Source organism: Brienomyrus brachyistius, chromosome 14, assembly GCF_023856365.1.
Source record: "Brienomyrus brachyistius isolate T26 chromosome 14, BBRACH_0.4, whole genome shotgun sequence".
Classification (NCBI taxonomy): Eukaryota; Metazoa; Chordata; class Actinopteri; order Osteoglossiformes; family Mormyridae; genus Brienomyrus; species Brienomyrus brachyistius.
Genome location: NC_064546.1, coordinates 1,544,406 through 1,572,104, shown reverse-complemented (window position 1 = coordinate 1,572,104; position 27,699 = coordinate 1,544,406). Strand labels below are relative to the sequence as shown.

The window sequence follows — 27,699 nt, the reverse complement described above, 5'->3', positions numbered from 1 at the left end:
TTATCAAAAGAAAAATGGTGTCAGAGCGGCAAATTTTGTTACATTCAAAATATACGTAAAACTTGATTTAAAAAGCTGCATATGACAAATAACCCAAATAATTATTTTAATCGTCTGCAATTTACAAATATAAAAATAATAGACGTAATGGGTTTTACTATGCTGACTCGGTAATAAGAGAGTATAATTCTGTTAAGGTTTCGTTACAGAAAAAAAATACTTTTTCGCATAAATGAAATCACCCGCGTTCGTTTCTTCACGAGCTATAAGCCCACCAGAAAGAGAGGCGGAAATCAGGATGCCCACTTCAATGCAGGGCGGAAGTTGACGTGCCCGTTTCACTGCAGGGCGGAAGTTGACGTGCCGGCTTCATTGAGGGGCGGAAGTGCGTAGCGCGTTTCAGCTGCAAAAACAAAACAAGCAGGAACTGCGGCTGGTGAGTTTTGAAATAACAGTACCACGCCACTGTATATCAACATATTGGCCATAACAGACGTAGGAAGCATGATCGAAGTAAAATTACATGTCTGAAATGCACGACGTGTTCCGCTATTGATAACAGTCTCGGTTGTGCTTATTAAAGTTAGCTGGAGACCTGGCATGTAATGATACATCATGTCATGTGGGTTCTGAGAAAGCCTGGAATTGAACATCAGATTTTTTGGAAAAGTAGGATTTGCAAAGTGACAGCGACGCTGGTCTGCAGTGACAGTTGCATTTCGTGAAGCTTAAACGACGATCCTTGTCTCAAACCGGTTATACGTTTGTAAGAGAAAGAATTTTCCTGTCGTTGTTTCCCCGTCATTTGCCAGACTACCCACTCTAATCGCTAGAACGATAACTTTCAGTGTGGGCGAAACACCTCGCTCCGGCAGGCATTTCCCCTCTTAGAAATTTGATTGTAGATCCAAACGTTTCGAGACTTCAGACAAATCCATGTCACATCCACTATGCGGCTGACAAGCACCATTACCGTCATTTTTGTCGCACGTGAACAATTTTTACATCAGGGGCTTTATTCCACAACTAGCAAAAAGCTCAAATCCTTTCAGATTGTAACGCGAAAGCCAAGATGTGAGGTGTGAATCATAGACCCATGTTTCTCTGGGCAGCAGTTTTTTTTATTGCCTTTCTTGCTTAGCGTACGCTTCTTCTGCATTTACGCCACATTCTGACGCTCGGAGAGAAATCTGCAGAGACAACTTCTTTGGAATATTAAAAAAATTATATAAATTATGCATATTTTTGTACGAGTTAGTATGAGTTACAGCATAATTGCTTAGTTATTTCTTACCAACTCTAAGAAATATATAACTGTGAAGCACTTCTCAAACAGACTGGGTTCTACAAACCAGTGTGGATTGGGGACCCCGACCTTAACGGCCCTGCCATCTATCGCCCCCTGCAGGTGGTCAGTGGTACAATGGATGAGCTGGTGCATGACCTGGCCTCGGCGCTGGAACAGACGTCGGAGCAGGCCAAGCTGGAGGAACTATGGGAGGAAATGGTGCTGAGCCCTCTGCAACAGCGGAGGCAGGTCCGACGGCGTCGGGGCCGCAAGCGGCGCTGCGACACCTCCCTACACCCGACAGAGCATGGCCGCTGCCTGAGTGAGGCATCCGAGTCCAGCCTCGATGAGGCGGCCAAGGACTGCCGTGAGAACACCATCGCCGTCGGCAACCCCAGTGACTCAGACGACATAGTGGTGGCGGCGGCCAAGCGGCGGCCGTCCTCCTCCTCCTCCGCTGCGGCTGCTGCCTCCCTCCGGACCCGGCAACACTCCTGGGCTGAGTCCGACTCCTTCACAGAGAATACGCCGGGCCGGCCTCTACGGCGCCGCCGTAAGGTCAAGCGCATGACTTCAGATGTGACAGTCAGCCTGCAGCAGAAACTCAAGGTCTCAGAGCTGGACGGCGAGCGGTTGGGTGGCCACAAATCAGCCAAGAAGCAGAGGCTGTCCAAGCTGAGGAAGGGGCCCTGGAGGGCTGGGGGCCGCGAGCCAGTGGGGGGCGGGGCCAGGCTCATCGCCGAGGAATGCTGGAAGGACAAGATCATGTTCGAGGCCAAGGAGCAGAGGGAGGCTTCGGATGAAAACATGTCTGAGTGGTAATGTTGTGGTTTTACTCCCTTAAATATGATGCTCATGTTAAATCATCCACCAGGGTATCGCTGATCACATGCTTCCTGTTTGCTTTAGGTAACTGAAGTGACGTGGGAAACTTAATTAAGGAATCAGCTGAAATCTTTTACGATAAACAGATTTGGCCTGCAGGTGGTATAGTGGTACAGGACTGGTACCTGTGAAAGATCAGACATTAAACCTTTAATTAATTTGCTCAGTAGTTTCCGTAACAGTATCTAGGTCCCGTGTAAAATTGTAACTTGTGCAGATCCCTTTGCTTAGCAGCTAAATGCACAAACATTCGTTTGGCCTCACATCAGGGTTTCCAGCTTGTATTATGGGGTCAGAGAGGCCAATTACATGTTCTACAGCATTCGGACATTTACATCCATGCTTAAAATTTCGGTGTAAGTTAAAACTAAATCAAGCTTAAAATGTGACACCCAGCCCCCCTGATCACAGTTTGAAGCAGAATCACACACCTTTAGTGTGTCTGGAAGTCGTCATGCGTCTCATTGGATCTGACAGTGGCGGGTTTGTCACTGCCACCCTCAGGCGCCGTCCAGCTCATTACTTTATTCCTGGCGACACTGTGGTGCGTAATCAGATTTTTGGGTTTATCGATTGGTCTGGAATGAAGTGGGATGCCGAGGAGGGGGGTGGGCCTTTCGGGCTTTCTGCGCACAACCCTCCCCCACTCTCACTGCTCTCACTGCTTTTGGGAGATCCTGCGGTAGCCATACCCGCAGTTACAGCTATTGGTCAGCCTTAGAGCATTTACATTTACTGCATGTGATTCATACAGTGAGCAGCAGCATGCAGCTGCAGGCCAACCGGACGACACTTATCAGGTTTCACTAGCTTTATTAAAGGTCATTAAAGCTGCATGTCACTCTCTCTGCTTAGGACAGTGTTTCCCAAATCCAGTCTTCAGGAACCCACAGTGGGTCCATGTTTTTGCTCCCCCGCAGCTCCCCGCCAGACAGTCCACATTTTTGCTCCCTCCCAGCTCCCTACTGGAGGACCGGATTGGGTAACACCGATTTAGAGTTATTAGCGTAAGACTCCATGTCACTTTAAGGGTCATTAAACCTGTGTGTCACTTCCTCGGTTTTGGGTAATAAAGACTACGTGTCATTTAGTAACCCAGCTAAAAGGCTAAGTATAGTTCTTAATGAATTATTTTACTACTTAAGGAGGAGGAGCCAGTAAGAGTTGAGTTGCTCCTAATGTCAGGGCTTGGCTGTGCGGTGCATGTGAGCATGTGAGCATGATCGTCATACATGCCAGATAGCGCTGTGCAGACCGCCGGCGATGTTGGGGTTTCCCAACGTTTGGAGCTTCTCCTTTGAATTGTGGGGATGGATGCAGGAAGTCCTTCCAGGAAGCGTCAGCAGGAGCTCAGTCTGCCCCCCCCCCCCCCCCCCCCCCCCCGCCCATCGCTCTCCCAGGCCCATAGATTGTTTTCCTTGATGATCTTATTATCTGTCGGCCCATTTAGGGGCGTTTGGCAATGGAGGGGGGGGGGCGTGTGAGGTAACCAGTGATGAAGAGATGGAGCTGTACATCTTCTCGTTTAATTTGTGTTGACCTCTCTGCCACGTGTTTTCTTTTTTTATGGAGAAATCAATACCCTTCCTGACAGGGAGCAGCTCCTCAGCTGCAATAAATGGGGGCGGCGTCCCCAGCTGCCAATCATTTCACACTTACCCCGCGAGATGCTCTGAAGTGGCCCAAGGCCCGTGCCGGAGGGAGAGAGCGGCCCATCTCCCACCCTTCGCCCCTGCCGATTTTGTGGTTAACGCTCTGAAATGCCGTCAAGGTCCTTCAAGGTCACGGATGGTACTTAAGGCCCCCCCCCACCCCCCACCCCGTGCCGAGCCCGGGGCACTTCGGGCAGATGTCGGCATCTCCAGCTGGAGCGCTGCTTTCCCAGCCAATCTGAGGTCGGCTCGTGGGGGAAGCGGCCCTCTGACCCACTATCTGGGCTCACCTGTGGCGAGCCCCCCCCCCCCCCCCCCAATCCCTGAAACAGCCATCTCTCTTTATTTCTCGGCGTCCACCCCTCTCTTTCACTCCCCCTTGATCCCCCCCCCCCCTCACTTTGTAATTTGGAAACTGTGCAAAGAGTTTGGGGAAATTCAAAGCAGAGAAGTTCATTTACTAAATCTCTGGGACTAATCCAATTATCCAAGCTGGGGAAGGCTGGAATAACCTTTTAATCGGGCACCCGTCGAAAAGGGCCCTGGCCCGCTTGTCTGAAGAGCCCCGCACTGCCATTGTTATCAAGCCCTGCCCCCCCCATTTCATTACAGCGCCCCAACGAGCGGGAGACTCGACAGATCGGGCCCGCTAATCCGCGGCGGCACTGTGATATCGACGCTGGGTAGACAGCTTCTCCCGGGGGTCAGGGATTATCTCCTAATGATCACCCCTCATCTGGGTACCGTGCTGGATTCGCCTCCCCGGCTTGCTCACAGGCGGCGGGACCCCCGTTCCTGGAAGGTGGGGGGGGGGGGGGTCCTGGGGCTTGTTTCTGCTCCAGGTTATTGTCATTGTGATACAGGCATTGATGCTGACCTTTAATTAGCTCATAGGAGCTCACCTCTACTCTATGTGTATATGTGAGTGTGTGTAGCTGTTGCTCCCATGCTAACTTGCCCTTGTTACTGCGTGTTCACTGGAAGCTCAGCCTCGCTGCACTTATACCGCACTCACAGACTCACAGACTTGTCTTGGGACGCTTGCTTAATTCCCTGAAAATTCCCTTTATTAATGCTTCATAATAAAAGTCCACTGATATGCCATGTTTAACGTATCTGCACGTGTCTTCCACATAAACATTTTCTTTTTATATTTAGTTTGACTCATTAAGATCTTTTCTTGCCATTTTGCTATTAATTGCAATTGTAGACACTGCCCCTCAAATGGACACTAAACACAAATGTTTGGCGTTTTACGTTATTGCAGAGGTGTTAATAATTAAAAAGCACTCAATGACACTCAGAATGTCTCTTTTAGAAGTATAATGTAGGTTTTACTTAAAACGGTTGGTTGTTGCTAACTTCCTATAAACAAATGAATGAAAACCAATAAATTTGCAATATTTTTACTGAATTAAGAAAGCATCCTAAGACTGCTGTAACTATGACCCCTGGACAGCTATATGGCTGTGATGGCAGATCTCTTTGGAGGAAAACGTCTACTAATGTCAAGGCACAGTCACAGTGTGTCGTAGTTACAAACGTTCCGATCTCAGCAAAAGTTCCGCATGATCCGCGCTTGTAGGGTGTAGCGGTCGGAGATCCTTGCGTGGGGCTTAAGTCGCCACCTGCTTCAGCCTCTTCCTGACGCCCTTTGAAGATGCAGGCCAAGACGCAACAAAAAGGAAGTTTTTGCATATGAGGAAAGGCAAGAAAAATCCCAGCTTCAATTATTCAGCGCATTAATCAGGGGGCGTCCTAACGGAATCGGTTTCGACACCATCACATTACACCTTTAAGGCCGGTGAATAATTCACTGCCGTCTGGTTAATTGTTGATGTCTGTTATTTGTTTTCATACATTCCCTGTGGTCTTGTCTGTATCCCTCAATATAGACCCCAAAGGTTATTTTGTTTTGCCATGCGGATCCGGCAGAATGATTCCAGAGGTAGGATATGGGGGGTGCGGGGTCTGTTTGTTTGGCTGAGGGTGGGACCAAAGAGGACAGCCTGTCCCACGTGACCCCGCCCACTTGACCACCCAGCCACATCTGTTTCTTGGGGTGTAGAGGGGCTATGGGCTGGACCATCTGTCTGGAGGAGGGGGGGGGCAGTCTAGCCCAGGGGTCGGAGCCATGCCCCAGTGACCTCGACGAGGATTCCCGTCTGTAACAGAGCGTGTGGTGTAACCCAAGAAGAGAACTGGCCAGCAAATAAAGCTTAACCGCCCGTTGGACAGGTCCCCGATGACATACCGATTTCCTTTAAGAATGTCCTTCTAAACAGTCAGGTGCTGCTATTTCCAGGGTACAAACGTGCCAGCCTTCCTATGAGTTAATGATTGACATCTTAGGTAATTATTCTACCGAATTGTACGTGACAGTGTTAAAATGTTAGCTTGCTCACCGGATAGACACTTCAAATACAGCTTGTGCGTTCGCAAGATGTCGATTCTTCTGGTTAACACCGGCTTCTCTCGCAGGCTACCTGCTTTCCTCTGACAAAAGATGAAACTGACAAAGTTAGTCACTGAAGTTAGTCACGGTTTGCTCAGGCTGCTGTCTCCGTGCATTAACTCCATCCTGGCGGTGAAGGAGGCACTAGAGAGTAAAATGCTAATGTCATTGCGACAGACAGGCCCATCCCTCGGGGCGGCCGCGTCGTGGATCTTTCTGGAAGCGGTCAGGGCCGAAGCTTGGCTGGAAGCGGTCAGGGCCGAAGCTTGGTGAGTTTCAACTGTGCGCTCGTTAGTAGGGCCCTCGTTAGGCCCTAATGGGCTATAAGCGGCTCTCTGTGTAGAGCTGTCCTACGGTAAACTCAGTCCTGCTGTTAAGAACGGGGCGAACGCTCTTCATCTCCACCTTGGCTTGTAGTACAACCTGTCAGAATGTCCCGCCGCCCCCAGAAGGCGCGTTGCCACATCTCACTTCACATGGCGCGCAGTTTGGGACCCGCTCTCCTGCAGAAGAGGAGCGTTTACTTGCACGTTTGAATTTAACGGCCTCCCCGAAGTGTCAGAGTCTGGCTGCTACGTTTCACGCCAGGCTGTCCCAGGGCACTTATACATTGGTGGTTATTTGTGCACTCGGCAGGGTTCACCTATCCATGATCTCGCGCTCTTGTGGGACGCCAGTCTACCTTTCCATTATTCTTTTTTTCCGTGCGCGCGTTCAAACAAAGCAGCCCCGCCACAGTGGAGGAGCCGCTCTCCTCTATTCCCCGGCTCTGAGAGGCAAGTTGACTTTCTCAAAAGCCCTCCAGGAAGAGAAACACTTCAGTGGGTACTGTCCCAAAAGCCCCCTTTACTTTTCTCTTTGTGAGGGAGAGACAGAGGGGGGGAAAAAAGACTTCTCGCTCGTTCTGCGCGAAATAGTCGCCGTATACTCCCGCGACTCTGAAAACCCGCGGCATGTTTGAGGTTTTGCTGCTTCTTCCCGACAAGACGCTTCCAGACAACGGGAACAAGCTGTGTGACCAACCCTTTGCTAGCGTTTAGCTTTCGATAACCTTTGTAAGTGTGTATCCGTTCGCTATTTGTCACTGGCATTTAGTCGTTCACTGTCCTCCTCTTCGGTTTAACTGCCGGTTGTCCTTGGCTAGCATTTAGTCATTTGCTAGCTTTCACTTGTGTATAACTGTTCGCTATCCTCGGCCAGCATGTAGTCATGCGCTGTCCTTCACTCGTGCATAACTGTTTGCTATCCTTGGGTAGCATTTTGTCATTTGCTAGCCTTCGCTAGTGAATAACTTTGCTATCCTCGGCTAGCATTTAGTCGTTTGCCAGCCATTGCTAATGTTGAATTGTTTCCCAGCAGGACGTTTTCTCGGTTGGGTATCATGACACTACTGCTGTGGGGTGTCAGTCATTTATAGCCTCTTATGTGATTTTCTTAACTGAGTTGCGGTGAAATACAGCCCATGTTGTTTTTTCTCTGCGATTCTTCCATTTAGGTGAACTCATCTTAACTATTTATTGAGAAGAATTCATGAGAAAGAGTTGGATCCTCCAAAAATGATGCTCTCACTTTATATAAATATCACATAAAAATGTTGAAATACTCTGTGCGGAAATACTCGATTGACTGAAGAAAATTAGGAGTGCGTGTATCGGTTGTGCATGGCCTATGTAAAGTACAATAAATGATGAAAATAAATGCGCAGTGAGAGATAGAACTGTGTCCCAGGAATAAACCATTTTGTAAAAGATGCCTGGCTTAGTGTTTCCTACCCGGGGATTATGGGACAGTCACTAACTGTCACTAACTGTTTATTGTCCATGTGAAATATAACAAATAAATAAAATAAAGAACATCAGAGGACAGCAGTTTTCTAGTTATGACTATGTAGGACATTGTCTGTCTGTATCCTAAACGGGCTTGTCAGCTTGGTGTGAGATTGCCCTTAAAGATGGGCTTGTCAGCTTGGTGTGAGATTGCCCTTAAAGACGGGCTTTAATCCCGCGCTGCCACACCCACTGCCATGCGGCAGACAGCTGGACAGAAGGCTTTCGGTACCCCCCCCTCCCCCAAAAAGGGGGCACTGTGTGGAGGGTTGTAGGTCCGGGGGGGCAGCACCTGGGAACCTCCTCTGGAACAGATGCTGGCCAGTTGTGGTGTGTTGGGAGCGTGGGGGGTGGGGGGTGGGGGTACAGGGGCTCAGGGCAAGGCTGGGGGGGGGGTTGTCCCTTCTTGTGGCCAGTGTGCATCGACAGCAGGAGCGAGCAGGGATGGGACGCAGATTGGAGCTGACAGCGGTGGAGATTCGATTATGTAGTGAATGTCACTCACAAGCTTTGATCATGGGCCACCCCCCCGCACCGTGTGTGTGTGTGTGTCTGTGTGTGTATATTACATTATGGGGACATTTGACCTGTTATTTTGATGCTGTGGGGACCTTTTCAGTCCCCACAAGGGGAAATTCAACTTTATAAAAATCTGTAACTGCAATCGAAAAACTAAAAATGCCAAAAGACTTTTATTTTGTTTGGTTACTTATGGTTACGTTTGGGACTGGGTGGGGGTCAAGGCTGTCATTGGTCATTGTTGGGATGAGGGTTTTGCCCATGGAAATGGAATGGAGAGTCCCCACAAAGATATGAATACAAAATATTTGTGTGCGTGTGTGTGTGTGTGTGCAGCATGCGGGAAGGGTGAGGATTTTTTGTTCTTTTGAGATAAGTGTAAATTCAAGAGATCAAATCCCAAAACCTGCACTGCTATCTCCTTGTAGAAAAATATGTATGTATATACATCTTCATCCACACACACACACACACACACACACACACACAACCCCCATCCATCATATATTTAAATCAGGGAAAAACTGTATATATGGTAGTATAAGTTATGTGATAATAACATTAATTGCGCTGATATATCTCCACAAGCAAAGTGAATGTATGACAGCATAAACAGCATTAATAAATGTGCATTTCTGCATCTTTTCAGTGAGACCTCCAGTATTTGCAGCAGTGATCCCGGCCTTTTCACGAACGACGAGGGAAGGCAAGGTAATGTCTGTTCGCTTGTAATTGATGTTTAGGTTTCATATTTTGTCGGCGTAATAAACACGGAATGCCTGTAATTGCCGAATAGTTATGCACGTTTAACAGTTTGTGTCAGAAACATAAAACACACATTACCATCTTTAAAAATGAGAATTATTAAATACACACGAACAAAGATCTCCGTCATCGAACATAAAATCAGTTCATTAACACACAGGGATTTCGATATTTGCATTTACATCTTTTCCATGCTCTTTTATGAAATGTTTAAAAAAACTGGAGCATGCAAAAAATGGAAAAAGAAAGAAAACGCAGTTGTTTTAAAAGGGGAGAAAAATAAACAGAGCAAATAATGCGTAATATGATCCCTAATTCGAGAACAGCGTTCAATTAGCCAAGCCGTGAAAGCATTTAAATGCAAAAATGCAAATGAGCACAATTCAATTATCGTGTTAAGCAGTCTGATCCCTGCGTGTGTGTCTGTCTGTGTGTGTTTTTGAAGGTGCTCCCATACGGATACAGGCTTCCAACACGGTAACCCTCTGTAAATGTTACTTACTGGCCCCCCCCGGCCCGGCTGCGGAATGTGGTAGCTAGGGCAGGAGCCCCCGGTCCTGCCCTGTATGTGCGGTTGAGAGGCACACGGCTGCTTGTTTAAGGGTGTGGAGGCTTGTGGGGGGTACAGGGGCGAGGTGGGGGCGGGGGGGGGCGGGGGGGGGGGGGGGGGGTGTAACAGACGGCCCTTACGAGAGGCTGTCAGGTTGCCGCTAATGAGTGCTGAAGGCCCGCGTAATGTCATTAGCCATGCCGGCGTACGACACACACACGTCTAACCATCGTCAGTGCACCTTGACTGCTAGAGGCGGGGGCCACGTGTTCGGGTGACTGACAGGTCTGCAGAGAGGACGTCTGCTGGGAGTGGGGGTTCGGGGTTTTGGGCGGGGGGAAGGAGCCGGTTGTTAACATGCCTATTCCTGTGGGCCAAGGGGCTGTCTTCCCTGATGGCGAGTCAGTTGACATGGCTTCCAGGGAAGGGGGGGGGGGGGGGGGTGGTGTCCTTGTTTTGACCCATTTACGAGGGACATGTAGTGTGGTGGTTTACGTGGCGTGTGCGTGGTCTACACTCCTGTGCCAGTGTCGCTTAGTCTGATATGGGGAGATGGTGTGACTGAAGACGACTGGGGGGGGGGGGATGTTTGAGTATCTCAGACCAGACGGTACATCACTCTGATAGGTTGCTGAGGCTTGTTATGGCTGCAAGTTGTAAATCTCTGAATGTTCTCATTCTGACAGCGTGTGATGTACTTTCTGGATGCTGTTTTCCCTACTTGCTGTTTCCCTTGATAGAATTCTCGTACCCTAACCCTCTCATGAACTGCCTGTTGTCCTAAATCCTGTCATGGTAAGGACGGGTGCCAGGGGCAGTGTGACTGATGGTTTGTATTACAAACAGGTGATGACGAGCAGAGCGACTGGTTCTTTGAGGGGGAGTGCGGACAGGGAATGGGGGTCTCGGCGCTGCTTCCTGGCTGGGACGCAGAAGCCCCATCTGAGCTGGAATCGCTGGAGTCGGGCCTGGACAAGCTCTCATCACCCACCTTCCTCCATCCGGCTCGGCCCGCTCAGAGAGGTGACTGACTCAGCCAGACTGCTGCCCATCCCTGTCACGCACACGCCCTGCTCGTCTGATTAACAATCAACATACTGCACCCGCAGCCCTCCCCAACAAGGAGCGCAATTTAAATGAATGCTGGCTTCTTGGAATCTTACTAGCCCTGATTGGCACTAATGCTGGAGGGCTTGTTAATAAAAGGAGGCAATTTTGCTGATAATCAGTGACCGCGGAGCCAGAGCTCGCATTTTAAAGTCAAAACGCCAAATCGCCGCTATCCTCGGGCCCTGGGAGCATTAAATTCCACGAATGCTGATGCACGTTTGCCGTGACTCAGGTGCTTCACCTCACCTGCCATTAGAAAGACTTGAAGTTTGGAGAGAATAATTCTGGGATGTTTCCTTTTAGACGAAAATTACATCGAATTTGCAGCTCAAAATTGTTTTTACCTCAAAATATTTTATTGTCTTTGCATAACAATGTTTGTTCGACTTTTGTTTTGTTGAGTTTTAAATGGAGATTGGGAAGGCATGCAATAGTTTATGAACATTAAAAATGTTTAGTCAACAATCAAAGAAAGCCATTTATCAATTTGTAAACACTAAGATGGAGCATTTGTAGTATTCTTCAGACCAGTGCAGAACAGTTTTTGCTTTTCTCTTTTTGGGGTTTTAAAAGGGAGAGCACTGTTTGGAAACGTTTTGAGTACAACAGCATTGTGTTCGGTTACAACAGGAAGTGAGATCTGCTGTGTGGCGACTTAAAACGACTCGTTCGTTATACAGCATATTAGTTACCATAATGGTAACGGATAAAATTAAATAACGCTAAAACAATAAGTTAATGAAAGCAACATGGGTTTAAATAAAATTGCAGTGACTATGACAAGACCCTTTCAGTGAAGTTAAGATGGAGAAGTTGAAACTAGCAAAAATTGAAAATGAACCTAACCTTGTTATGGACACTCACAGTGCGTTTAATCAAAACACTTCAGGTGAATGGACAAACACAACCCCCACCCCCCCCCAGATGAAGAAACGGAACAAGTAACAACACAGTATAAGTGTTATGTCTGTGGTGGCTGTACTGCAGTTTTGAAAACGCTGTGTTACCTTCCACTGAAAATAGAGGACAAACATAGATGCTTTTTAATAAATGCTGAACAACACATTTAAAAACAAAATAAGCTAAGAAAATACTTTAAAGGGTGACTTTTCAAAAAGACACTGGTACTGAATGAGACTTGATGTCTTCTCACTGCTGTAATGATGCCGTTTGGGGGGAGGGGGTGGGGCTCTTAATGTTTGTCTTCTCCTGTCACGGTGTGAAGGAGTTTTGAAATTAAACTGGCACGGTGTGACATGAGAGTGACGTGGTGCCATTCTCCACACCACAGGATACCACGCCCGCCTCAGCCGCCTGCCTGGTGTGGCCGCCCGCTGCATCAGGAAGGGCAGAAGGAGGCTGCCTGGCAAGGTGAGCAGGCCTGGTTCAGCTTGGCTCAGCTTGGCTTGGCCTAGGTTGGCCTGGCTCAGCTTGGTTCAGCCTGGTTTGGTCTGTTTCCGCTTGGTGACACCTGCTTCAGCCCAGCCCTGCTGTCTGCCAGGCTCCACTCTTTATATTACGTGCCCACAACCATGTCAGCTTCTAACAACAGAATTTGTCTTAAGCTAAAATAATGATGTGTAATTTAACTGCAGATTTTTTCACAAAGTAATATTCATCTTATACGTTTAATTCCATCCATTCATCCATCCATTTTCCAAACCACTTATCCTACTGGGTCGCGGGGGGTCCGGAGCCTATCCCGGAAGCAATGGGCACAAAGCAGGGAACAACCCAGGATGGGAGGCCAGCCCATCGCAGGGCACACTCACACACCATTCACTCACACACGACGACATGGGAAGAACATGCAAACTACACACACATGTGACCCAGGCGGAGACTCGAACCTGGGTCCCAGAGGTGTGAGGCAACAGTGCTAACCACTGCACCACCATGCTGCCCCCTTAATTCCATCTTACCTTAGAAATGTAAAGGTCATTGTATTTTGCCACTAATTAAAGTTATTCCAGTATGTGTGGAGACCTGACTCGATCCTTCATTATTATATAATAGCTACATCATTTCTGTTAAACATAGCAGTAAACCTTTGTGTGTAGAATTATGTGTAGTTTCTTGGTGAGCTTCACTGCAGCCCAGCGTCATGAACGCTGGGGATTTTCGTTAAGTGTGGCGTGGGAAGCCATTCTCACTGGCGCCCTCTGTGGCCTTCTCAGGAGAGCAGCATGATGGCCATGTCGGTGGAGAGGATGAAGCATCTCTCCCAGGATCTCTACCAGAAAGAGTGAGCGTCGGCTCTCCGGGGCAGTGGGGTCAGATGTGTGGGGATCAGGTTACAGGGATGTTAGAAGGTTGAAAAATGGTAACCCTGCTACTAATAATGACGATAATTACAATCGCCTTGTTGCACGTCCTGCAGGTTTTGGCTGCCGTCCATTGGGAAGAGAGACTGGCACCAGGTAACGTGTCACCCATTTCCTTTAGAGGCGTGAGGCTTTGAAAATCAGGTTTGATTGTTACTTTATTTATGGCCGCATGCATGGTCATGTGACGCAGTGATACTGTGAAGCTCATGCCCTCTGTGCGCTTTGCAGTTCAGTCCGCTATCTCCGCTGTACCCGGTTGACGTGTCGTCAGATGGCTCCCACCAACGGTGCTCCTCGTCAATATGTAAGAACAGGTATGCACTGTCGCCATAGCTACGGCGGGACAGGGTGTGACCTTGGGCCTTGCCTGAGGAAGGGACTCATACAGTTCATGTATGTGTGCTTGGTCCATTGCTGCTTTCGCACACAAACACGCAAGCTACACTGGTGCTGAATTGACTGGACTGACTAAGTTGAAGGGTCACCTAACTCTACCACAGTTTTTAAGGACAGATCAAGGACATTTGGCATGATTTATTTGGTAAGATATCCTTTTCAAAGGGTCAGGTGCTCAGTGTATCTTCACGTCAAACAGGAATGGGTATTAAATATTAGATATCCCATTGCTACAGCTCAGTCCAAACCAGAGCAATGTGCTGAGCACCTAGATATTGTGCAGGTGTTTACACCTGTAGCTGATCAGACCTTCTCCAGTAAATCATAGTGCCATTGGCCTCTCACACAGAGAGAGGATCTTCTCTGGTGTCAGTGGCCTCACTGATGAGATCTCACAGAGAGAGAGAGGATCTTCTCTGGTGTCAGTGGCCTCACTGATGAGATCTCACAGAGAGAGAGGATCTTCTCTGGTGTCAGTGGCCTCAGTGATGAGATCTCACAGAGAGAGAGGATCTTCTCTGGTGTCAGTGGCCTCAGTGATGAGATCTCACAGAGAGAGAGGATCTTCTCTGGTGTCAGTGGCCTCACTGATGAGATCTCACAGAGAGAGAGGATCTTCTCTGGTGTCAGTGGCCTCAGTGATGAGATCTCACACAAACAGAGGATTTTCTCTGGTGTCAGTGGCCTCACTGATGAAATCTCACAGAGAGAGAGGATCTTCTCTGGTGTCAGTGGCCTCATTGATGAGATCTCACACAAACAGAGGATTTTCTCTGGTGTCAGTGGCCTCACTGATGAGATCTCACAGAGAGAGAGGATCTTCTCTGGTGTCAGTGGCCTCACTGATGAGATCTCACACAAACAGAGGATTTCTCTGGTGTCAGTGGCCTCACTGATGAGATCTCACAGAGAGAGGGGATCTTCTCTGGTGTCAGTGGCCTCACTGATGAGATCTCACAGAGAGAGAGGATCTTCTCTGGTGTCAGTGGCCTCACTGATGAGATCTCAAAGAGAGAGAGGATCTTCTCTGGTGTCAGTGGCCTCACTGATGAGATCTCAAAGAGAGAGAGGATCTTCTCTGGTGTCAGTGGCCTCACTGATGAGATCTCACAGAGAGAGAGGATCTTCTCTGGTGTCAGTGGCCTCACTGATGAGATCTCACAGAGAGAGAGGATCTTCTCTGGTGTCAGTGGCCTCACTGATGAGATCTCACAGAGAGAGAGAGGATCTTCTCTGGTGTCAGTGGCCTCACTGATGAGATTTCAGAGAGAGAGAGGATCTTCTCTGGTGTCAGTGGCCTCACTGATGAGATCTCACAGAGAGAGAGGATTTTCTCGGGTGTCAGTGGCTTCAGTGATGAGATCTCACAGAGAGAGAGGATTTCATCTAATGTCAGCGAGTAGATTTTCTTACAGTGACATCTTACCGCAAACGTTATCGATGCTGCAAACAAAATCAAACTCTTTACACACACCAGTAAACATGCACTAAGTACCAGGTCTGTGTTAGTCTTGCTCTGCCATTGTTTATCAATTTTTTTTATCTGCATATTTTTTGCTAACTGGATAAAAAGTAATATATTTAAATTTCAGTTGTGAAGAATATGGCATAATAATAAGTTTCTGTACTGTCCCTTGGTACTTCACTGCTGTACAGTAATGAAATTAGCAGTTATAGTATTTTTGTAAATCAATATCACCCTTGGAGGGTGCTGATATTCGCCACTTGAGTTTGGCCACGTTTTAATGTACCACTAGGTGGCGTTTCGCCCATTTCTCCCAGAAGTCCCTACAGGGTGTCTGCCATGGAATTCTGCATATTGGTGGTCACTGTTAAATTAATAGACCACCGACAACTCGGTAGGGGGGGGGGGGGGGGGGGGATCATTCTGCTACCTGATACCCTCCCCTCCAGGTAAGACCCCACATCTGGAGGGGGGGTCACTGGTTCCCTGGACTGATTTGGGGCTGCTTCCACTCTTTTTGTATCCCGACTCTTTCATCAGAGCTTAATTCCTTCTTTCTTTGGCTGCGGTTTTGTTTGCTGGGCCTGGTCCTCATGTGGGATGGGTGATATCGCAGCTAGGGCCATCTTTGCTGCTGTCCCAGGCCCCCCCGCCCCCCAGTCACACTGTCACCTTGCGCATTGAGTCATTTTACCCTGAGGTCGCACCACTACTCCCCAGTTTCTCCGTTTCCTCTCCGCGTCTTACATTTCTGCTCCTTCTTAAACTTTCTCCCAGACTCCTTTGTCAAAGGCACTTCGAACCCTAACCCTGCGCCAGACCACCCTGAGAGCTGGCCGCGTCGGTATGGTGGGGGCCCGTATTTACAGCCCCCACCCAGCTCATCACGGGCCCCGTCTGCCTGCCCCCCTTCTCCGGGGCTGCTTCTGAAGCTTCCCCTCCTTACTCCTTGATGAGCAGGCAGTAAACACAGCAGAAACGAGACAGACGGAACCTCTTAGAGCTGTCGTGCTTAAACGGCTCTTTCTTCTCCACCTGAAAGGCCGCTTCCCCCCTTTTTTCCAGATTTGCGGCTGCGGCTCTCTGAATGCTAATTTATATCTATTAAGAGGAGTCGCTATCCTTCCTGTGCTCTCATTTAAATGCGGGGCTCGGGGGAGGCCTCTTAATTCCTTTATGGGGGGAATTCAAGACCCCCATACTTCAAAAAAGTATAAATCATACTCCCAAATGAAGCGAGGAGACGGGAATTTTTGACGGAGAGCCGTCCCTCTGATGTGTCCCGTCGGAAGCCGGAGAGGGAAGCTCGTCCCCCACTGACCGCTCGGAGAGACGTGGGCACAGGTCCTGTCTGTCTGCCTCCTGGCCAACCTGACCCCCCACCCCGCCATTGCCGAAAACGCTCACAGACACTCAGACACCATCCCTCCAAATTCCCCCGACACCCCCACACCTTTTCAGCTGAGCAATCTATGGCTTGTTTGGCAAACAAGGTATTAAAGGACATTTAGGAGAAATAAACAAATAAAGTAGTAGGAAATATAACAAAGGAGTTTACACAATTTTCACAATCTCTCTGGAGAAGGGCGTCCCACTGTGGGCCTCTCTGTGCTTGGGTCCCTGCTCGGACCTCTCCGACGGTTTTGGTGCCGGAATCGGCCCTGGAACAGCGGCGTCGACGTGGGCCTGGCGGGTTTTCGTTTGCACTTTTCGTCTGCGTCTCAAGCGTAAATAAAAGCTGTCAGCTGCCGTAAAGAGGCCCAGCTGAAGCTGGGGGTGGGGTGGGGGGGGGTTATGTGTTATTTATCCGTGCGACGCCGCGTGAATGAAGAGAGCGGCTGGAGAGTGACGCCCCCCCCCCGAGGGGAGGGGGCACCGCACCACGACTTTAAAATGCATAACCGGTTCCCGTGTGAGTGCAGCATTCTCAGGTATCGCTATCGACTCCTGTATCTGTAAATGGCGTGTGGCGTGAGATAAATCAGGCGCCGGCTCTGCCCTCGCTGCTCTCCACTTTAATTGTGAGATCTCGGTGTCAGCAGTTAGTATATTGGTGTGAGTGGCCTATTGATTATTGATTTGGTGGCATTGAACGCTCTTCCCCCGGCGACTCTAATTCTTTCTGATTCATTTGAATACTCCCCGTCCGTCTCCAAATCCCTCTCGCACCTCAGGCGCTTGGCGCCCTAATGAAAATGGATGGAGGTTTTCGGGCGAGCCGAGGGGGGTGGTGGGGGCAGCAGATCGTGCTCCAGCCCCCCCCCTCCTCGAGATTTATTATTTTTAATTGATGTATCTGCTCGCGGGTGCGAGCGGCCTGAATTAAACAGTGACCTCGTGTCAGCGCCGTTTCACTCCTCGCTTGCGGGGGGTCGTTTGGGGCAGGGGGGGGGCCTCAGCGGCTCAGAGGCTGAGGTGCTTTTCTGGGGGTATTCGACGTTCGTCTAGCTAGTCTTTGCCGCGTGTTCTCCAGTATTTCAATAACATAATATAATTTTTATAAAATAATTTTAAATGAAATAACTGCAGTTGGAGTCCTTTTCTCAGCGACTTGTAATCTGTAAGAGCATCTATTAATCGAATAAATTGATGTTATTCACAGTCTCGACAGTGGGCTGGCCATCCCTGCAGGGTGTCCCCTGCCTCCTGCCCTGTCTTTCCTGGGACTGCTCCCAGTATCGGATGGTGGATGTCTGGTGTTTATAAACATACCCTGTGTGTGTATCTTATGGTAGTACCTCCCAGCTGGCCCATAGTTCCCAGTGCTCTCAAACACCTGCCCTGATGTTACTGGTGCTGTGTGGGCCTGTCTTGTGTTTATGGTTACACCCTCCTGCCCTGGTGGCTCTTACTATATGGAGCCAGAGCTAGAAGGTGAAGCCTGTGCTGCATTCATGGGGCTGTATCTCAGACGAGGGGCTGGTTCAGCTTAGCCTGGGCAAGACGATAAGGTACATGGAGGCTATGGAGCTCCTTACTGGTTGCTGCTAGGGTCACCCAAACCCCCAATCAAGCGCCGCTAGGACCGCCCGAGCCCCCAACTGGGGGCCGCTAGGACTGCCCAAACCTCTGACTGTGGCCCACAAGGACCGGCCAAGCCCCTGACTGCAGCCCACAAGGACCGATCAAGCCCCTGACTGTGGGCCGCTAGGACCGGTCAAGCCCCTGACTGTGGGCCGCTAGGACCAGTCAAGCCCCTGACTGTGGGCCGATAGAACCGGCCAAACTCCTGACTGCGGCCCGCTAGGACCGGCCAAGCCCCTGACTGTGGCCCACAAGGACCGATCAAGCCCCTGACTGTGGGCCGCTAGAACCGGCCAAACTCCTGACTGCGGCCCGCTAGGACCGGCCAAGCCCCTGACTGCGGCCCACAAGGACCGGCCAAGCCCCTGACTGCGGCCCACAAGGACCGGCCAAGCCTCTGACTGCGGGCCACAAGGACCGGCCAAGCCCCTGACTGCGGGCCGCTAGGACCGGCCAAGCCCCTGACTGCGGCCCACAAGGACCGGCCAAGCCCCTGACTGCGGCCCACAAGGACCGGCCAAGCCCCTGACTGCGGCCCACAAGGACTGGCCAAGCCCCTGACTGCGGGCCGCTAGGACCGGCCAAGCCCCTGACTGCAGCCCACAAGGACCGGCCAAGCCTCTGACTGCAGGCCACAAGGACTGGCCAAGCCCCTGACTGCGGGCCGCTAGGACCGGCTAAGCCCCTGACTGTGGCCCACAAGGACCGGCCAAACTCCTGACTGCGGGCCGCTAGGACCGGCTAAGCCCCTGACTGTGGCCCACAAGGACCGGCCAAACTCCTGACTGTGGGCCGCTAGGACCGGCCAAGCCCCCAGCACTGCACATTGGGATGAGCGACTCGGTCCCCCTGGACCCTATGGTGGCAGAGGGGTGGCCCCAGCTTGAGGGTGAAGATGGGCCCCAGGACTCCCGGACGGAAACAGCGTGGTTTTAAGTTGCTGCTAATCCCAGCGGCCACACGAAGCGAAACGACGAGCTGCTGAAACAACGAGCCGCTTAATCTCCGCACGACTACGGGATTAAAAACTTCGTTTACGAAGATTTACCGTGGCCCTTGGGTGGGGAGGGGGGCGTGTCGGAGGGGGTCCGGAATCTGACCGCTTCATCAGAGGCGCAAATGGCTGGTTATACGCTGTTGGACAGAGGAGCGGAGCGGGGATCGATAGGCCTGTGATTTACTAACTGGCCTGCAGGTAATCGATAGGTATAAAAATAAATGAAATATGCATTAGGGGCATTTTATTAGTGGAGAGTAGCTAGCAGGGAGTCACAGTCAAGCCGTTTATTTTTATACCTATTGATTAAACAACATGCAGGCCCCGCCGCCATCTCCGGCTCTATCCCCCCCCGCCCCACTGATTTACGCGTTTCGGGATCTGGGTGACACGCGGCCGTTTAAGGGCCTGCTGTGACAGCGGCCTGTCTCTGTGTACTCGGATCGGCGTGCTGCTGGCCGCTGCCTTTGGTGTGGCACGGCACCCTCTGTTATAAATACGGATTTTATCACATTTTCGTGCTTTCTGTGTCCGAGCAGATTGTAAGGCAAGCTCTTTCTGGGGGCCTAATCTAGGGCCTCACGAATACGACTTGGGTAATCTGTTAATCTGTGCTTGTGCTGATAGGGCTCAGTCCCCCCGTGCCCCCCATACCCCCTTCATTTCCCCCACATCTCCATCTCCAGGGCTCATGTTCCTGAGCAGGGCCTTGTCACCTCCACTCCGCTGCCCCTTACCATCAATCCACAGACTCCCTTTAACCCCAGTTGCTCCAGGGACCAGCAGACCCTACTTTCTTGATTATACATTACTTTGGATAAAAGCATCTAATAAATAAATGTAAAAGTATGTGTAAATAAGTAAATGAAGGTTAACCTTGCTGGGATCTCTGTGGAAAGGCCCAGCTGACCTCGACTGCTGTGAGTCATGTGACCCACCTCGGGGCTATCTCATTGGTGTTTCATGCCCTCCCCCCATAGGCAGACGAGCGTTCACCTGGGGCTGCTGTGCACGAGTGACATCAAGAGGAGGCGCAAGACCACGGCAGTGCCCGGCTCGGCAGCAGGTACCCAGCTTTGCCCCAACAGTGGCGTACATGTGACACACCTCTCAACCTATCAGCATTAAGGAAGTCAGTCGTAAACTATCAGCATTAAGGAAATCAACCTGTAGGCCAATTCTCAAAAACATTCACCATTTTTTTCATCATGCGTCTAATTGTCATCTTTAACAAATCAGAAGCTCTGCTTCCCTGTGCCTTTATGTCACTTTCTGAATCACGTTCCCTCATATATGCAGGCACTGCCTGATGAGTTTTCCCAGCACCAGAAGCTCCCTGAAAGGAGCACGTTTACTTCAGTTCTGTATCCTGTATCCCTTCCCCTTTCCCGTTTCCCCTACAGTCAACCTTTAGCCATACGTCCATCATTCTGAAAGTTTGGCCATTCATTTGCAGGACAGGGGGAGGGCATGCTGGGAAAACGGCGGTAGTCATCGTCGCGCTTGATGGCCCTCTTGCCTCGGTCGGGCTGCTCTTTTTCATTAGGCTGATGGACCCCCATACCCCTCCCCCCCCAGCCCGTCATCGTCATCGCACGATTGGAGTCCGAAGTGGCCGGTCCACCTTGCCGTCGCTGCCACACCCCCTGCCGCCTGCACAGCCGCTGTTTGTCATTTAAATAACAGATGCCTCCGGCCTGCTGATTTAGTGGGGGCCGCTGGCCCCTGATGTGTATTAATATGGCCGTGCGGCACACTGTACTGGGCCCCATCACTCATTTGGATAAAAGAGGTGGAATTTAAAAACGGCCCGTGTTTTACTGGGATACGGATCACATTCATTTATTGTGCTGAGTGATGGAGCGCCTCGCTGCCGCGTCCTTCACCTCCCTGTGCCACGCCACTTCCAATAAAGCTAAAAAAAGACGTGCCGCTGGCCCCCGGCGACCCCCGTTCTCAAAGGACCCAGCCGACCCCCCCCCTCCCAAAAAGCTGCCTCATCTCCTTCCCTCCACTGGCCTAAACTGCAGATTTGTGTAAAAAACATATACCTTTTCCCCCACACAGACCTCAAACAAGCAACCCCCCCCCCCCTCCTAGTTTGTAATGGTGAATTAGCTGTGGTCTCTCCTTCTGTCTTCCCCGGTTTTCCCATCTTCCCCGCCCCGAGTGGGCTGAACCTTGTCCGGTGTGATTTATCATGCACTGGAATGCACCCCCTATAAACGCCGGTTCAGCTGCCCCCCTCCGTCTCCACGGAGATTCACAGGAACGCGGTTACATTTTGAACGTTTTACTGATTATTTGTGTCAGCGAGGGTTCCCCATTATCCTCTTCAAGCCCACCCCTCTCTTTTTAATGCTTGGCCTTTCTGTACATGTACAACTCTGTATGTGTGTTTCCCCGGTGTGTTTTTTGTGTACGGCATGTGCGCAGTTTGTGCCGTGTGTTTGCGTCAGTGCTATGCGTGGTTTGCCGCATACGTTTGTGTGAATATTGTGTGCGTGTTTTGTGTTGTGCTTTTGCGTGCGTGGCTTGTGTGTGTTTCGCGGTGCGTGACTGTACGTTTGCATGACTGACGTCTGCCTGTTTAGGGATGTGTGTTTGCGTGAATTCCGTGTATATATTTTGAAGCATGCGTCTGTAGGAATGCAATGTGTGTGTGTTTGGGCGCATTCCGTGTGCGTCTCTCTGTGCGCGGCGGCTTGTGTTCTTCTCCCTCAGTGCTTTCACTGCGTGTCTTTCAGCTCAGGTGTGAGGTGAGGGGGGGCCCAGCGGGTGCTCTTTGTCCCCATGACTTCCAGTTTCTCTGGGCTGCTGTTGACCCCCCCCTTCCTCGACCCTCGGCCCCATGTGACCGACCGTAACTTTCTAACAGAAGCCCGATCCCACCATTCGGATCAACAGACAAAATCAACAGGCAAAAACCCGCCGCGTTCCTTTGAAGTGGTGATGTGGTACAGTCACACGTGTGATGGAAGCGGGTTGGACAAAAAGTAAAGGGGTGGGGCTTAATACAGTAAGGGTGTCCGAGCAGCTGAACGCCATGGGGCAGGTTGGATCCAGGGTAAGGTTAGTGATTCTGTAATGTGAATGTTAGGACCCAGTGGCCCTGTCACATGACTCTGGGCCGTTTGCCTGGGGTGACTCGGGTGACTCGGGTGACTCGGGTGACTCGGGTGGCTCGCCTTCCCAAACAGGCCATATTTGGACTCCTCAGCCTCGGCGAGGTGGCTGACGGATCACCAACGAGTTCCTCCTCTGTTTGGCTCCCCCCCCCCCTTCTCATTAGTGCTGGGGCCATGTGGCAGTGCAAGACAGATAGCAGCGTGGGGCGGCAATCGCTTCTACTGACAAGAGAACTGGTGCCCCCCCCTACCGTGTCCTTCAGGGCACACTGTCTACCCACAGTGCCCCACTGCCCCCACTCCAGTTTTGGGGGCCGACCAAAGTACAAGTAGCCCTACCTGCTTTCTGAACCCCAGACTGTGCTCTTATTGGATTAGAAATTAGGACCTAGCAAACTGTTCAACCAATAGAGAGAAGCCAACTCCCCACACACCCTCACCCCGCCCCATCACTGTGTGTCTCAAGTGCTCTGATTTAAACACACCGCCTGTTTCAGTGAAGTACCTGCCGTGCAGCAGCAACGCTAATCATTACTCGCTCATCTGGCTGCCTCGCATTACGGCCCCTGAATCAGTCGGCCCATTACCGGCCCGGTGTGATTAGCTGATTAATAAGCAGGGGGCGGGCGTGCCGGGGAGAGCACTCCAGGTGATTGGCTGGGGATGGCGCATGAGCATTTTGCAGGTGTGCTTGTCGTCTGGGGATTCGCAGGTTGTGCGCATGCGATGCCTTGTTGCTGTTCTCTGTGTTCCTGCCATTAGGTACCTGCAGGTACAAACTGACAGTTGGCCCAGGTTAGATTTAATAAGTCTGAATGTTTTATTCTATTACCAAATAAAGACGCAAGCAATCTCAAGTCACTATCTGTAGGGTTTTTTGAGACATGACTATTGGGGGGTGGGGGGGGGCTTTTTTGCTGCAAATCTCCTGTAAAACCTTGTTGTTTTTCAAGCTTTATCTTGGCTCCAATTTTAGTGGGTTGTTTTGCTGGATTCGATGAGAAAATTGAGGGTGAAATTAACCGATATTTCTGGTCAACTTGCTGAAAAATTGTTGCACTTCGGTGGATAATTTCAGTGTGGTTTTCGAAAAAAATAACGATAAGTTTGACAAAAGAGTAAGAAATATCCTTTTTTTCATGATTTTTTTTTTTTTATGTGACATAACTGGAGAGAGAAATGATAAGTTGAATCTGAAATGTTTTGGGCCAGTTTTTACTCATTATTCACTGTCAGTGCCTACTGCAGGGCGTTAGTAGATTCACAGAATATTTCATATTAGAGTTGAGGAGGAGAGGCTGGTACTTTACTAGAGTAATGAGAATGTGAAAGGTTATGGTCCTCAGTCAGCTGCGTCCCGCTGGAACGTGCAGGTTCCTTATGACTGGGTCATCCTTCCCTTTTATTTTTTCTTTTTTCTAATCCAGGGGCAGACGGGCGTGAATTCATAACTTAGGCCGCGCTTAACCTCCGAGTAATTGGGTGTAGGTTTAACCGTGACCACGGTCAGTCGTCATCCTCCCAAGAAGCATCAATCAGTTATACCCCCACTTGGGATTGGCAGCGGTGGGGGGGAGAGGGGGTGAGTTGGGGAGGGGGACTCGGGAAGTTGAATGGACACACCAACCTAGTCCCCCCCATCCCGAGCAGTGCTGTATTGCCTGATCTGCACAGCATAAATCAGTTCCAGTTTAGTCTTTTAGTTTGCCCCCCCCAAACCAATAATCCAACCCGTGCCAGCCAGCCTCTAGTGTCCAGTAGGAAACCAGCTATTAAAAGAATGACCCTTTGTTCACAGACGGTAGATGCCCCGTTATTTCGATGGCTGCGGGAGGGGGGGGTGTGTCCCCTGATTCCTGGGACAGACTCCAGGCTTGCTGTGACCCGGCACTGCCTGTCTGTTCTGCAGAATGGGTGGGCGGTCTCGCCGTGATCCTTGAGACTTCTTGCCGGTAGATGTTGTCTGCATGCTGAAACCTAGGGGCTGATGTGCGGACCCTGAAATCCAGCTGTTTTGGTCGAAGCGGGAATGACGCTTCCATACTGCAATGAAACACAAACACGACTCGAAAAAAGCTGGAACTTGGACAATTTGCCGGACAGGTTCTAAGGAACCCGATGTGGGTAAGATGAGGGGAGAGAGGGAGAGAAAGAGAGAGTTCAGAGGAGAAAGGAGAGAGAGAGGCAGGAGAGAGACCACATGTACGTGATGTATAAGTGACAGTTAGGGGCTTCATCTTCGTCTATCGTCTTCCTCCTCAGCATGCATCCCATTCCGCGAGGACAGCCTGGGCGAAGTGGCGGAAGGGGGAGGTGGCGAGACTATGCCTCTCATCGCCATGGAGTCCATGGGGGCCAGCCCGCCCGCCTTGGGGACCCAAGATTTCGCCAAACCCGGCTTGTATTTTGGCATCCGGGGAGACCTGGAGGAGGACTAAGGGGTGCCCACCCCCCAAGTAAAAAGGGACCTAACAGAAGGAATGCAAGGCCTGGAGGAGGAGGGTGGGGTGGGGGGGGGCAACAAGAGATTAAAATCGCCCTAGATAAAGGAACAGCTGAGAGTCACAGCGATTTAAAAAAATAAGGAAATCTGTGGCCACTAAAGCAGTGACTCTTTATCGCCAAACAGGGGAGCGAAGCACTCAAAGGCAAAGCAGGGAATGTTAATGCAATCAAGCGTCTTAATCCCCTATTGGCCAGTTTCCTGGAACGACCCCACTATCCAAACACCCCCATTGAGATGTTGTGCATTTGTCAGCAGGGACAGAAAAATAGAGTTGCGGTGGGGGGGGCCGCGGGTTGGGTTACTTAAATCCAAACCCCCCCCCCCCCCCATAAAAACCAACACGTGCTTTGCACCCCTGCTTGGCTCACAGACACTGCCCCCCCACCCCTTGCCCTCAAAGACCAGGGGACTCCCTATTAGCATGGATTTGAGCACCCGCATTCCCCGTAAAGGCCCTCATTTCCACAACAGAGGCGGTCTGTGTTTTTGGCCCTCGGGGGGACTTTGCCCCCCCAGGCTAACCTTCGCCTTTCAGATTCCTGCGCATTGAAGTCGGGGCCGACGGATTCTCAAAAAACTGCTTTGTGACAAACAAACAAATGTTTGCTTTTTGTTTCTGATCCGCTGAGTGGTATGGAGTGGGGGGGCAGCAGCTTCTGCGTCACACAAACAACAGGCTCCTCCCACTCCCGCTTCTGCCCAGCTGTGCACTGAGCGGTCAGCCGCTGCACAGACTCCTGTAAATACTCTAAGAAATGAGACCGCCCTATTTCATTGGAACAGCCTCGTATGCTAGTGCGGAAGATACATAGATAATAAATAGTAATATTAATTAGTAGTAAAAGTGGTTACCCTCCGATAATCCCCCGTCACTGTCCTCTAAACACATGGCGAGTGTGAGGGTAGGGCCCCAGGAGGGCGGGGCCCCGGGGAGGGCGGGGCCTGTGGTCGCATATTATGCGATCCCCACCGGGTCAGCGCGGTTGATGTGGTTGCCTCTTGCGGAAGGCAGGTTTCTGGCGTCCCATAGTAATTAGAGCCCCCCGCCTCCACCCAGGGTTTTCTCCGCAATGGATTTCCAATGCCGGGGGGGGCTCGCGTGCGCTCCGTCACTGGGGTTGTTACAGTTAAGAAATCCAGCAAGCTGCTGCTGCTCGTCTTTCATCCCCGGTAAGGATTACCTGTCAGGTGCCACGGAGATGCATTGATCTGTTTTCCTCTTTCTGGCATTGCTCACCTGACACGAGCTCCTATGAGCCTCCCGAGTGACTGATACCCTCAGTGCCCCCCCCCCCCCCCCTTTTCCCCACACACACTCCAGCCTCACGCTGGCCGCTGGACCCTGTGCTGCCCCTGCCCTGCCCCACCCCCAGGTCAAAGGGCAGCCAGGAAGAATTTAATATTTTAACAGAGGCTCTTAAAATGTATGACTATAATGAGTAAATGTGTGAATGGTTTTCCTAAATCAGTGTTACACGAAGACCAGCTTTCCAATCTGTGGTATTTAGTTACACTCACATAATATTGACAAATAATAATTTATATACTGTAACAGGAAGGCAGTGAAGTCGGCCAGCCTCTATGTATCCTTTCTACACTTTATTATAATAATAAATAGTAATAACGAGGTGTGATGCACCCCCCCCCCCCCCCCCCCCCCCCGAGCACTGGCCTTCGCCTCCGCCTGCTTTCAGTGTCAAGGCTGCCGCAGATGTCGCCGTGGTGACTGCTGGCTGTCCGGCAGAGATCTAACGGCACTTATTGCGGAGGGTAATTGTATGGCTGGCGAACTGGGCCCTGCTGAACAAACACAGGGAAAATACAAGCCATCGAGGACATTAAGCTAATCAGAAAATCTGTGTCTGTCAGAGTGTTCATGCATATATATATGTATATATAAAACAGACACACACAGCTCTGGAAAAACTTTAGACCACTAAAAATTTTTTCTAAAATTTTAAATCCTGGTTCTGCTGGCAGAAAGCTTCACTGTGTGGTACGCTGCTTCCAGCCTCAGTTTCTAAGGCAAGAACAAGGTGAAGCAGGAGATCAACTGGCAATGACCAGAAACCAGCCAGGTGGAGGGCAGAAACAACTTTCTAATGTCAGAGATGACTGTCAACTTATCCGGCAGTGCCTCATAAATCGGAGGATGACCTCAAGTGACCTTCAAAAATAATGGGAAACACTAAGTGGTGTGAAGTGCACTGCTGGGGCAATTCATAATGGGCTCCTGGATGCAGGAGTGAAGACCCATAAAGCAAGGAAGAAACCCTTCATCAGTGAGAAACAGGCTGCAGTTTGCAAAAAAATTATATTTTACACAGATGCAAACCAATAAACTGAAAAAATAAGTGAAGCTGTGTTCTCAATTTTTTCCAGAGCTGTATTTATAAATATATAAAATGTTCTAATTTCGAGACCTGGCAGCCTTGTTAAAGTTAATTCCTTCCTCCCATATTAGTGCAAAGGGGGTCAAAAGCCCGAATTCACCACCCTTATCAAAAATCCACCTGCAGTTTCAGAGTTAGTTTTTTTTTGTTTGTTTGTTTGTTTAGATTTTTTTGCACCCTTCTACAGCTGGAGTGATGGAGTGACAGAGAGCAGAAAGGTCTGGGGATGAATATGGCAAATGGGCTGAGTGCCGAAACAGCTTCATCCATCCAGAAAGTGTCACTCATTTCCCACGTCATTCCCTTGACTCTCGGGTGGAGGTTTGCTTACTAATTTCTTGCTATTTTCCATCTTTCTAGGCAGCTATTCTATATGTTGTGAACATGAGCACAATCATCCTGTTAGTTATTGT

At 50.2% G+C, this 27,699-nt stretch overlaps 1 protein-coding gene across 3 annotated transcripts; it reads left to right on the top strand.

Moving 5' to 3' along the window:
• The first annotated feature begins 304 nt into the window (after positions 1-304).
• LOC125707741 (G patch domain-containing protein 2-like) lies at positions 305-25,981 on the top strand. 3 transcript variants are annotated; one of them, XM_048975037.1, is made up of 10 exons: positions 305-436; positions 1,409-2,106; positions 9,275-9,336; positions 10,787-10,963; positions 12,342-12,421; positions 13,228-13,295; positions 13,431-13,470; positions 13,606-13,691; positions 20,240-20,325; positions 24,650-25,981. In XM_048975037.1, the coding sequence occupies exons 2-10, from the start codon at positions 1,424-1,426 to the stop codon at positions 24,823-24,825; spliced, it is 1,458 nt and encodes a 485-aa protein (XP_048830994.1). In that variant the 5' UTR covers positions 305-436; positions 1,409-1,423; the 3' UTR covers positions 24,826-25,981. The 3 variants fall into 3 exon arrangements, with proteins under 3 accessions (XP_048830994.1, XP_048830993.1, XP_048830992.1); XM_048975036.1 differs by lacking the exon at positions 305-436 and adding an exon at positions 443-513; XM_048975035.1 differs by lacking the exon at positions 305-436 and adding an exon at positions 538-1,079.
• Positions 25,982-27,699: the final 1,718 nt, after the last annotated feature.

What these genes read in the sequence shown, in the direction of transcription:
- LOC125707741 (XM_048975035.1), top strand. Translation starts at nt 951, where the DNA reads ATGCGGCTGACAAGCACCATTACCGTCATTTTTGTCGCACGTGAACAA. An exon ending in GATGAAAACATGTCTGAGTG is followed by an intron (nt 2,107 to 9,274) that starts GTAATGTTGTGG and finishes GCATCTTTTCAG; the next exon opens with TGAGACCTCCAGTATTTGCA. An exon ending in TCGTCAATATGTAAGAACAG is followed by an intron (nt 13,692 to 20,239) that starts GTATGCACTGTC and finishes CTCCCCCCATAG; the next exon opens with GCAGACGAGCGTTCACCTGG.